Source organism: Prionailurus viverrinus, chromosome E2, assembly GCF_022837055.1.
Source record: "Prionailurus viverrinus isolate Anna chromosome E2, UM_Priviv_1.0, whole genome shotgun sequence".
NCBI classification, from domain to species: Eukaryota; Metazoa; Chordata; class Mammalia; order Carnivora; family Felidae; genus Prionailurus; species Prionailurus viverrinus.
Genome location: NC_062575.1, coordinates 13,974,082 through 13,986,565, shown reverse-complemented (window position 1 = coordinate 13,986,565; position 12,484 = coordinate 13,974,082). Strand labels below are relative to the sequence as shown.

Below are 12,484 nucleotides of genomic sequence, written 5' to 3'. Positions count from 1 at the left end.
AGATGGTTTTTAATTTCTCTTTTAAAAAACACAAAACACCACTGGGATATTCTTATGTCTGTCTTTATTAGGTAGTACCACATTATCTTCCAAAGCATTGTACCAACTTATTGTCCTAATAGTGATGTGTGAGTGTTCTTAATACTCCACATCCTCTGCCAATTCTTGGTACTGTTAGGTTTTTTTTTTTTAATTTTCCCACAAAAATCCTGGAAGACAGTGCAAGCAATAATGTCTGTGACATTGGCCATAGCAACATTTTTCTAGATATGTCTCCTGAGGCAAGAGAAATAAAAGCAAAAATAAATTATTGGGACTACATCAAAATAAAAAGCTGCCCAATGAAGGAAGCAATCAACAAAACTAAAAGGGTTAGTATCCAAAATACATAAAGAACTTATTATACAAATCAACACCCCAAAAACAGATAATCCAATTAAAAAATGGTCAGGGACACCTAGGTGGCTCAGTTGGTTAAGCTTCCGACTTCGACTCAGGTCATGATCTCACAGTTGGTGTGTTTGGGCCCTACATCAGGCTCTGTGCTGACAGCTCAGAGCCTGGAACCTGCTTCAGCTTCTGTGTCTCCCTATCTCTGCCCCTCCCCTGCATGTGCTCTGTCTCTGTCTCTCAAAAATAAGTAAACCTTAAAAAAAATTTTTTTAGTTGGCAGAATACATAACAGACATTTCTCCAAAGAACACATACAGATGGTCAACAGACACATGAAAAGCTGCTCAACATCACTTGTCATCAGGAAAGTACAAATCAAAACTACAATAAGATATCACCTCACACCTGTCAGAATGGCTAAAGTGAACAACACAATAAACAAGTGTTGGCAAGGGTGTGGAGAAAAAGGAACACTCATGTACTGTTGGTAGGAATGTAAACTGGTGCAGCCACTGTGGAAAACAGTATAGAGGTTCCTCAGAAAGTTAAAAATAGAACTGGGTTGCCTGAGTGGCTGAGCCAGTTAAAGGTTCCACTCTTGATCTCAGCTCAGGTCTTGAGGTTGGTCATGAGTTCAAGTTCTACATTGGGCTCTGTGCTGCACAGGAAGCCTACTTTAAATAAATAAACAAACAAACACACAAACACACATTTATATACACATATATACGTGTGTGTGTGTGTGTGTGTGTGTGTGTGTGTGTGTGTGTGTATAGTACTACCCTATGATCCAGCAATTGCACTACTGGGTATTTACCCAAAAAATACAAAAACGCTGATTCAAATGGATACATGCACCCCTTTGTTTATTGCAGCATTATTTACAAACGCCAAATTATGAAAGCAGCCCATGTCCATCAATAGATGAATGGATAAAAGTGAAATAATTCAGTGAGAGAAAGACAAATTCCATATGATCTCACTCATAAGTGGAATTTAAGAAACAAAACAAATGAGCAAATGGAAAAAAAGAGAGAGACAAACCAAGAAACAGACTCTTAACTATAGAGAATAAACTGGCTACCAGAGGGGGGTGCTGAAATAGATTTTTGTTTTAATTCCTCCAAGAGCCCATTTTAAAATGTAAATCAGCTCATGATTCACAAACCCTGCCATCAGATTCATAATAAATCCTAATCCCTTCAAAGCCCTCTGTGGTCACCCTCAGCCTTCTGTGCCTTCGTCTCTGACACCCTCACACACCACCCCCCCACCCCCCCCCACCCCCCCCCCCCCCCGTTTCATGGGCCCATTTGTTCTATGTTTATCAGGTCAGTCTTGCTTCCTCCTCATTCTCTTTGCATTCTTTGTTCTCTCTCCTGGCTCCCTGTAATTTCCCTTTGTATTTGCCACTAGACCAGAAGCTCTGTGAGGACAGGATGGGTGTGTCCTGTCCCGCATTGTCCCCATGCCCAGTACTAGCCCTTTAAGTATCTGCTGAATGAACAAACAAGTCCCCAGCAGCCAGGTGGGTCCGGAAGAATGGTCTACTTCCCTTTTGGGTACCAGAGCACATGCCTTCCCTCCAACTTTGTTCTCTTGGTGTGTGTATGCCTGGGCTTCACGGGAAAGATCAGAGCAGCTGTGAGGGAAGAAATCAGAATTAGGCAGTGAGCACCTGAAGGGCACGCGGAGTCCACTGGAGGAAACAAGGTGCATGAAAGTACTTCTCAAGGGTCAGCACTGGGTGACTTCTGGGGTTTGGGGTGCATGTTGAGGGGCCTCTGATGTTTCTTAGTTCCAGGTAGCAACAATTCCTCCCTGTGTCTCTGCCCTCAACACATGTTGAGCTGCTCAAGCTCCCAGGAACAGCCTGGCCATGGGGTTTGCAAAGCAAGGGCTTTTGCTGGTTACCCCACTTCTCTGCCTTTCCCCAACACATTGATGAAACCAGGACTTTTCTTCTCCCCCACAAGGTAGCCGGTTACCTCAGATGCCCCCTTTGTTGAGCTGGAATCCCAAGGAGTTACTTCTCCAGTAGGGAGACATTTCCTTTGGAGCCTCCTGTGCCAACTTCTGCCCAGCCCCGACCTTCAATGGCCACCATGGGCTGCCCACCAGAAACCAGGTCTCCCTGGAGAGGCCTTTTGGAAAGTCACTGCCTCCCTTAGCCACTTGCTTTGTGGTTGGCTCTCGCTGGGTCACAGGATGTTAGGAGCAGGACCCTGTAAAACCAAGTGCTTTTCTTCAGATGTTGGGCATAGAAAGGGGCAAAGAGGGAATTGAAAGAGACAATGACCTGGCTTCCTATTTACAGACAATCAGCCAAAGGCTATGCCTGGAATCTCACCTTCCAAACAGGTGCAGTAAAAAAACATCAGAAGCAAAGCACCTTGGAACCCGTGCTGTTGGGCCCCCTGGGAATCAGAGTCAGTCACCCTGGGTGAGACATGTTGGGGAAGCTTTGCTTTAGGCCCTAGAAACCACCTCTGTGTCTGCTTGTCACTCGTCCCAGAACCCCTTGGTAGTTGGAAGAAGTCACAGGCCTCTTTCTGTGCCCTGGCCGGTCACAGGCTTTGGAATCAGATAGACCTGGACACAGATATCACCTCCACTCACAAGATTGTGACCTTAGGCAAATTCCTTTACTTCTGTGATCACTGTTTCCTCACCCAGAACCGTGTCTTCCTTATTGGAATGTGCTAGTTCCATTCCCCGATGGCTTTGTGGTTTGGCTCGGCTCCAGAAATTTGAGCTGCCATGAGTGGAGAGGGCAGCTAAGGTCCTTGAACACAGTCTGAGAGGCCTTCTCTGAAGCTGCTGGCAGCAGCCAGAGGACCCTGGAAGGGCTGGCTGGAGCTGGAGCTTTCAGCAAAGGGCTGTGGTGCCCAGGGGCCAGGTCAGAACTGGGGCTAACTGGATTTGGAGAAGAGCTGGTGGGGACAGGCAGGCAGCCAGATTTAAGTGATCCCTATGGCATGGAGCCAGGGCCCAGGGCCTCCACTCTCAACCTTGTCCCTGACTTTTGCCTAGCCTCCCTTGCACATGGCATGGATCCAAATTCCTTTCCTTAGGGCCCCTCCCTAAACTGCTAGCCTCTTCTTCCTGCTATTGCCCACCAGGGCAGCCTAAGGCCTCAGATTGCCCATGTCCCCAGGGACCCTGGCATTCACTTCATCCAGACATACAGATGAAGGTAACTGTCTAGATGACTGTGTGGTTGGGGCTCTGAACCCAACACCCCTGCATCCTGACACCAGAGCTGGAAGGATTGTTAATAGTTCACTGAGCTAACCCAGGAATGCTTCATCTAGAGCCCACACCCGGGAGAGGAAAGGGCAAATCCCAGGGCAGAGGCCCAGCCCTCCCCCATGGACCCCTCTCTTGCCCAGAAGGGTTTCTCACAACTCCTCAGAGGGTAGAGAGCACCAGGGTGGGGAGCCATACCTGCAGGCAAGTCTCCTGTGATCTTTTCTCTGGGCCATTTTCTCTTCAGTTTCACCTGGAATTAACCTCACACAGCTGGACTAGGAACTTTCTGAACCTGGTTCTTCCAGTGACTCGCCATGGACTCCAGGGAAATCCCTTTATGTCCTTGTTTACTTTCTGGCTAATAAGTGAGGAGAGTAGGCTAATCTCTTCTTCTGCAGCCCTTGAGAGCTATCTGTGGGTGGTGAGAGGAGAGAGCCCTTTCTTTTGTTCACCCTTTGGTTAAGTGGGCGTCTCCTCTCCTGCTAACTTGTCCCCTCTGGGACTTGAGGGCGGGGCCGGGGGGGGGGGGCAGAGAGAGAGAGAGTGTGTGTGTGTGTGTGCATGCACGCGTGCGTGTGCGAGTGCAATTTATCTGCACATTACTTTTCCTCTCTGCAATTTCAGGGTCATGCTGCGGCAGCTTGGCGCCTGACGAGAGCGAGGGGGAACCTGCCAGGGGATTACTGCTAGTGAGAGCTAACAGCAGGACAGCAGGCCTCAGGGGAGTGGGGATGGGCAGAGCAGCCTGTGAGGCTGGGCCTGCAGCACCAAGGAGGCCTGGGCCCTGGCAGGGAGCTCGGCACACGCTCAGCTGACCCAGACGGCATTCACAGTAGATCCCCACTGAGCAGCAGCTGTCCCCAGGCCCTGGAGGACCTCTCAGCAGGAGCAGGAGCTCTGTGAGCCCCTCTTCGACCACAGTTGGGGCTGTGACCATTGGGAGAAGGGAGCAGCGCCTTGAATGGGAAGCGGAAGGGCAGAACCTAATGCAAGGAGGATCTTGGTCTCTGCAGGCGAGTTTTCTGACACCCACAGAGCTTCCTGGGTTTCTTCTCTCAAGACTGGGGCATCGTTCCCTCCCCTGGTGAAGGGTTTGGCCCAGGAGGGCCAGCTGAGGCGGGGACAACTCTTGGATGGAATCCAGACCACTTGAAGCTCATGTGCTCTCTGCTGTGATTGAGGTTCAAAGGCTTCCCCACTGCAGGGGACGAGGGGCCGCCTCCGTGTCTGCTCATGAACCACAAGGACTCCGAATGCTCCAGACTGGACTGTTTCGAGCCACCAAAGAGGGGGGCCCCCGGAGCTGGCAGCCAGCAACCCCAAGGGACTAGAGAGCTGGGATGGACTGACCTGCCCCTCACCAGGGCAGTGGGAGAATCAGAGCCTCTGTGGCCCAGCTAGTGACAGAGAGACCTGATGAAGCCATAAGCAGGGGCCCAAGTGGCCCAGGGACAGGGGAGCCACTCCTGCCTACGTGCTTTCTCCTTGCGTAGAGGGAGGGTGTGGTGAGGGACCCCTGCCTCTGTCCCCTCCTCAGCACGTGCCCCTATGCCCTTTGCACGTGGTGCCAGAAGAGGCAGGCTACGCTGTGGCTGGCCCATCAGTGGGCTGGGAAAGGAGTGGCCACGGTGACACCCCACTGCCCACCAGGCTGGTGGTCTGGCCCCCCGGGGCGCCAAACCATGAAGTGCTCCCTACGGGTGTGGTTCCTCTCTGTGGCCTTCCTGCTGGTGTTCATCATGTCACTGCTCTTCACCTACTCCCACCACAGCATGGCCACCTTGCCCTACCTGGACTCGGGGACCCTGGGTGGGACCCACCGGGTGAAGCTGGTGCCTGGCTATGCTGGCCTGCAGCGCCTCAGCAAGGAGGGGCTCCCCGGCAAGAGCTGTGCCTGCCGCCGCTGCATGGGTGACACTGGAGCCTCTGACTGGTTCGATAGCCACTTCAACAGCAACATTTCCCCTGTGTGGACGCGAGAGAATATGGATCTGCCTCCAGATGTCCAGAGGTGGTGGATGGTGAGAGCTACAGCCCCTCCTGCCTCCCCTTTGCTGCCCCCTTGGTCCCCCGGTTTGGGAGTCACTCTTCAAGCCCCTTTTGGATTTGGGCATTCTGCCTTCTGGCCCCCAGAGCCTTGACAAAGTATTCGGTCCATTTGACCAGAGCCATCTGGTAGGGTCATAGATTCTGAAAGGCAGAGTGAGCTTTGGCCTGGAAGGAGAGAGAACCACTTTTTAGTGCCTATAGGGGCTGGGCAGACACCAGAAATGCCTACTAGGCCAGGGAGATAACACAGGAGATACAGGCCCCAAGGAGGAAGATGCTGAGAGGTAAGGACCATGGCGGGGAGAATGTCTGCCCTTTATAAAGGAGGCAACCCCTCTCAGCTATAGCAAACTTGTGCTCTGCAGGGATGTGACCCATCACTGCTGGATCTTCTGACCCCTTAAGAGAACTTGGAAGTCCACAGTTTTTTGCTAAATATCCTAATTTGTAAATGTTGGCTCACAAGAATTTTAAACACTGTGAGGGCCACTCACTTAGTTTTCTATAATTGCTGGAAGAGGCTTTCTTCTGGGCCAGGAAAAGAAAACACTGTGAGTTTCTTTGGGAGATAAGGGAGGTGAGGGGCAGGGGATGAGAGGACAGGTATGCCCGAGGCTCCCTGCTTTTCTGGCTCCTGTCCCCTTTCTGCTCCTTTTAACTCCCTTTACCTCATCCTTGTCATCTCTGGAATGTCACTTCCTAGGCTCTTCCTGGGCCATCTGGTTGCCAAACTGTGTCAGGTGGAGCAGTGTCAGTGCTTAGCCCAAGGGCCCTCAGGCCACCTTCATTCCCCCTGGGGGACTGGGGAGTCAGCTCCTGGTTTCCCCAGCTGGAAAATGGGGAAGATGATGACTCCCCGCTCTTTCTCACATTCACGGAGACAGTGAGGAGGAGCTCCTGTGATCAGGCTTATCAGAACAACTCACAGATCCTGCTTCCTGGCTCAGACTGTCCAAGTCCCTAAGAATGGGAGGTCTACAGAGCAAGGATCACCAGGAGCCCCAGGGGCCATTCCTGTGGCAGCCTGGAGCACTCGAAGGGTTCCGCCTGTTAATCATAGTCACAGCCCTCATTTTGTGAGGAAAATCAAGGTTCAGATAGTGCATAGAGCTTGCCTGAGGTGGTGGCCACCTAGAACCAGAGCAGGATCCTGGGCAGAAGTAGACCCATGGGTAGGCCAGGTTTCCTTCCCTTAGGGATGGAACTCGGGGCTGTTTAAGCACCAAGCATGTTCTTCAGCCAAGACACAGAAGCCATTTCTCTCGGGCTCCCCGTAGTCACTCCCTTTTGCTGTGAACTTAGAAATTCTTATCTCAAGCTTAGCTTCCTGTCCACACTCAGTTCGTATTCTTGTTCTCAAGAGCCTTTCCTGTGCTCCTGTGCTAAGAGGCAGAGAAGCAGGCCTACTCCATTCCCTTCATTTATTCTGTCCCCTGAGCAGCTCCTGCTCAGCCACACTCCCCATATTATGGTTCAGATCACAGAGCATGTTAAAGCCCTAGTTTTTACCCTACTGATTTGTGGTCTGTGACCCAAGTCCAGTCTGCTCAGTATTTTCTTTTAGTTTATTTTTATTTATTTTTTTTTAAATTTTTTTTCAACGTTTTTTATTTATTTTTGGGACAGAGAGAGACAGAGCATGAACGGGGGAGGGGCAGAGAGAGAGGGAGACACAGAATCGGAAACAGGCTCCAGGCTGAGCCGTCAGCCCAGAGCCTGACGCGGGGCTCGAACTCCCCGACCGCGAGATCGTGACCCGGCTGAAGTCGGACGCTTAACCGACTGCGCCACCCAGGCGCCCCATATTTTTATTTATTTTTGAGAGAGAGAGAGAGAGAGAGCAAGCCGGGGAGGGGCAGAGAGAGAGGGAGACAGAATCACAAGCATGCTCCGCGCTGTCAGTGCAGAGCCCGATGCAGGGCTCAAACTCACAAACCGTGAGATCATCATCTGAGCCAAAATCAAGAGTTGGATGCTTAACCGACTGAGCCACTCAGGTGCCCCTGCTCAGTATTTCTAAAATATTTGCATTAGTGGGACGCCTGGGTGGCTCACTCAGTTAAGTGCCCAACTCCAGCTTAGGTCATGATCTCACGGCTCGTGAATTCAAGCCCTGTGTCAGGCTCTGTACTGACAGCTCAGAGCCTGGAGCCTGCTTCGCATTCTGTGTCTTCCTCTCTCTCTGCCACTCCCCTGCTTGGACTCTGTGTGTGTGTTTCTCTCTCTCTCTCTCAAAAAATAATAAACATTTAAAAAAAAAACTTTAAAATATTTGCATTAGTTAACATTTAGGAATTGGGATATTTCACGTGAAATCCATATTTTCAGCTTCTCTTGAAAAACTGGAAAATTTGGTGCTTTTGAGCTGACGATACAACACAGCAGCAGTCAGCTCACTCCTTTTTGATGGGGCCTCCTGTTTGCCATAGTCCCCATCTGCCACTTTACTCCTGCGCAGTTACTTGCCTGGCGTGTTGGCATTTGAGGGCTGCCCCGGCTTCATTTCATGGTCTTCCATGGTTACTGGTGGTTGGAAGCACAGGGAACCAGTTTCATTCCAGCCATTCTGACTTTGAAAGAATTCCTGTACCTCTCTGCCTGCTCTTCTCCTCTCCCCTAGGGCTCAGGGGGTGACTCCAGTTATCCCTGTGGATATCGCGTCAAGATGGAGCTTTCCTAACCCTGAGTCCTCAGGCTCAGTCCCAGAGGCGCCCTCTGTAGGCGGGTTGGGAATGAGCCCTTGAAGCTCAGCAGGGTTTTCCACATTAACTGCACCTCAAAATGACTCTTCCTGTGACTCATAGCTTCCCTGAGAGGACAGCAGAGCAGGGGCCTCTGTAGCCATGACGAGCCCAGGAAGTTTCTCTGCTCTGCGGTACCCCTTGACCCCCGAGTCCCCTCCAGTGCGTTAGAGCATGCGCCTGATGAGAAGGGCACTAGCCTCAGAAAGGAACTTTACTGTGTGGGAATGGGGGCATGTCCTCACTGTTGAGAGAGAATTCCCTTTCCCTGACTGAGATTAGAGGGTGAAGGCAGGGAGGCGAGACAGGAATCCCTCCCTCCCTGCTCACCCGCCCCTCTCCTTCCTTCTTCTCTCCTGTCCACAGATGCTGCAGCCCCAGTTCAAGTCACACAATACCAACGAGGTACTGGAGAAGCTGTTCCAGATAGTGCCAGGCGAGAACCCCTACCGCTTCCGGGACCCCCACCAGTGCCGGCGCTGTGCCGTGGTGGGGAACTCAGGCAACCTGCGGGGCTCTGGCTACGGTCCAGATGTGGATGGGCACAACTTCATCATGAGGTGAGCCCCAGGGAGTGCAAGGGTGGGCCCAGGACAGGCCTCCAGAAGGAGGCACTGGCCTCCATAGACTTGTCTGGCAGTGTAGGAGTTGCCTGCTGCTGTGAGCCTCCCATACCAGAACCTTCTGTAAAGGCTTGAGTGTCTCACTCTTATTTGTTGGGTAGATGGGGAGGCAGAATTCCCATTCTGTACTTTGCTTGAGGCCTGCACTCAGTTTCGAGTCCTGAACTCCTCTGAAAAGAACCGAGAGTAGACCACTGGTTGTTTTCTGGTGAGAACTCCCACCTGCCTGGTCCCCTCAGTGCTGAGCCAGGAGTGAGGCCCCACACTAACGTCTTGATTAATAGCCACAGATGGTTCCTCCTGGCAGTCTCACAGAAGATGGAGGTCCTGGGCAGGAAGAGGAACTGCTCAGTGCTTGCTTTGGGCTGCTGTCCCTCACCTTTATTTGATAAGGTTTAGATTATGTGGGGCAGATTCATTTACCAGACATCTCTGCCCAGCCTTAAGGAAAGGAGAGGGGTTGGAAAGGCATTCATTTCAGACAAAGACACAGAGCTATGAGCCTGGAGGTGAACAGGGACTACATGGTGGACTTAAAACTCCAACATGGACTGCTCATTCTGTTCCTGACTTTCATCCTGTTTTCTGACTTTCTCCTTAGACTTGGGGATGGGAAATGCCATGCTGGGGATCCTTCCATCCCACTCCTTGGTGGAAAAAGAGACTTGAGAGTAAATATACTGAAAATGCCGAGTTTTCACTAAGCATCTCTTATGATGAGCATTGCAGAAAGACCAGGTTTCCCAGGAGGCGAAGGAAGGGCTTTGTCTTAGAAACTGTTGCTGTTTCCATGGCAACACCCAGGCAGCAGTATGTCTCTGAGGCTTTCACCATTCCTTGCAAAACCTTTCTCATGTTGAGAAGGGGGTGGAGGGGCAGTGGGGAGAGGAGGTCTGCTAGGCCCCATCCAGGAACCCAGAACCACCTGAGATTCTCTCTATCCTCCAACTGCTGGCACTCAGAATGTAAGGGAGGCAAGCTGGTTGCTGGAGAAGGGGATCTCTCTACCCTGAGACAGTGGCCGAGAGTGGAGAAGGAGGCATCCATCACTTCAGTGCAGCCCTGGGACTCTCGGGAAGCCCAGGGAAATGGTCTTGAGTGCCTGAAGCTCCTGCCTCTGCTGCCCTGCCCCCTGTGCTAAGTGGATGCTTTCATTATGCATGTCAGTGGCGGTTGGGAAGCTCCAGGGTAGAAGCAGACAAAAAGGCTTGGCCGCTATGACACCTTAGTGGTACCTGGTCAGGCCAGGCTACAGAAAGGAATTCACAGATGTTCACTCACAGAGACCAGGTTAGGAGATGTGCGTTTTGGAATGGACCCCAGAATTGCTTTGTGTAAGGGGTGACCCAGATTGAATTGGCTTTTTGCTGATGTGTACAGTCTGATGGTAGTGGAGGTGACTCTTTCCTTATAGGCATGTCTTGGTTTGGAACCACTGGGGACACCTCCCTGGTCCCTGGAGGCAAGACCAACATAAGACCCCACCAAGCTGAGTTACAGTGAGATGATGGCTGTACCCATATTTCCCTATCCCACCCCCCGGCTGCCTCCTCCTCCTATATGTCTTCTGAGCCCTGCTGAAAACTTCAAATGGAGTTGAGCTGGTCCTGCCTCAGCCAGCCAGCAGACCTAGAACAAGCACCTGGCAGTCGTAGGTTCACCTTAATACATGAGTGAATGGAAGAGACTAGGTGACCAGATACCAAACTCTAAGCATGAATGCACATCCACCATTCCCCTGCCTCTGCCCTCAGGTGCAGAGGCAACCAGAAACAGATAGAATTCTAGAATGCTTTTCCCCTGAATCATGGAGATGTAGTTCAACCTGTGTCCTGTCTGGCCCCTTTCCAGGGCTTGGCTTCTCCAGAATGAATCAGAACCTCAAAGCAAAATCCTGCCCTCAAAATCATACCATGTTACTTCCTTCTACCTTGGAGGCTCTGAAACATCTTTTTTAGAACTCTTACTCCATTCGTTCTCAGATTTTAGAAAGTTGGTGCCTGCCCAGCAAGTGAGAGGGACCTGAGGGAGGTGGAGGCAATGATACCGCCTGCCAGGTCTAAGAAGGGACTTCCTCAAGACTGTGGCTACAGATGATGGGGGTGGGGTGGAGTGGGGTTGTCTTCAGAGGCCAACCTGGGACACTTGTAGCCCTTTGATCTGTGGGACCAGTTTGGCCTCTCCATGTCAAGTGAGAGGAGGTTATTTCTTAGGTACACGCCAGAGTGACCTTGACCCCAGCTCCTGCCCAGTCCAGGCCCCAGCCAACTTGAGTGTCACCAACCCACGTCGTCCACTTCCTGATACCCCGTTACATATCCCAGGCAGCTGAGAAACACCATCCCAATTGATCTGTTCCTCACAGACCCCAGGGCTGATGTGACAGAAGGCAGATCTGGATGTGGCTCTGGTGACCATAGGACACCAGTGCTGTGTGTAGAGCTCTAGTAGCCCCAGAAAACTGTCATTAAGACATGGGAAAGTATACTTTTAGGCTCTTCTAAGAGGTAATATCTCTGAATCCTAAAGACCAGGAAAACGGAGGGGTGCCTAGACAGGAGGCACAGGGGCAGTTAACCTAAAGAAATGGAGGCGAGAGCACAGTTGGTCCTACAGAAAAGATTCTAGGCTTCTGCTTGAGCCAGACTAGAACTGAAGTGGCCAAGAACAAAGACTCACTCTCTAGTTCCAAATCAGGCCATTCTCAGGCTTTATGGCTTTCCAACTCCAAACATCCTCCAATTCCTCAAGGGAAGGGAACGAGAGAGCTACAGCAATATGACTGGCAGCAGTGGGGCCTCCTGGATGTGCTCCTACTGTTATCGTGCCATCAGGGGGAGGTGGGCAGGAGGAAGGCATTGTGGGAGCCCCAGTGACACAGGAGATCTTTACTCAGCCCAGCTGAGTGGTGCCAGCCACTTTAAGTACAGGTAACCTTCATCCTGGTTTTACAGAATAGGCATAAAAAGCTGGGAAAGCACATGGAGACTTTGCTCCCTCTCTCCCAGGTCCCTTTATCCCCATTGGAGGGCAAGGTTATGGTCATCTATCTAGGCAGTCATGATTCTGCAAAGTGGTCCACACAAGACAGGAATGTTCTCATAGATGGTCATAGCAGAAAAGACCAACAGGTTTGTGTTTACAGCTGGATCACCTGTTTTGAAGATGTTCACCAAAAGAGGGAGCTTTGATTTTATTGATCCTATGTTTTGCACAAGTTGAAAGGAAGTAGAAGCCTCCTGGGCTTGTTATACCTAGGAGGATGGTGAGCCCACTCTGGGTTTCCGACTTCTTCCATGGCAGCATGGGAGAGACACATCCACACTGCACATCACCGGCAGACAGCCAAGGTGGGCACTGTCAGAACTTGGAGCATCCCTCCTGGCCTTGGAACAGAAAGGCAGATAAGAAGCTGACGTACAGGGA

At 51.2% G+C, this 12,484-nt stretch overlaps 1 protein-coding gene across 3 annotated transcripts in view; it reads left to right on the top strand.

Annotated features, from left to right (window-relative positions):
* Positions 1 to 12,484, top strand: part of ST3GAL2 (ST3 beta-galactoside alpha-2,3-sialyltransferase 2) — a 72,278-nt gene that overhangs the window by 27,769 nt on the left and 32,025 nt on the right. For all 3 annotated transcript variants that reach the window (XR_007147470.1, XM_047836462.1, XM_047836461.1), the window contains exons 2-3: positions 4,270 to 5,666; positions 8,802 to 8,995. Coding sequence is in view for 2 of the 3 variants with exons in the window: in XM_047836462.1 (XP_047692418.1) it covers positions 5,328 to 5,666; positions 8,802 to 8,995 (533 nt within the window). In the remaining variant the exon portion in view is untranslated. The remainder of the gene's footprint in view (positions 1 to 4,269; positions 5,667 to 8,801; positions 8,996 to 12,484) is intronic.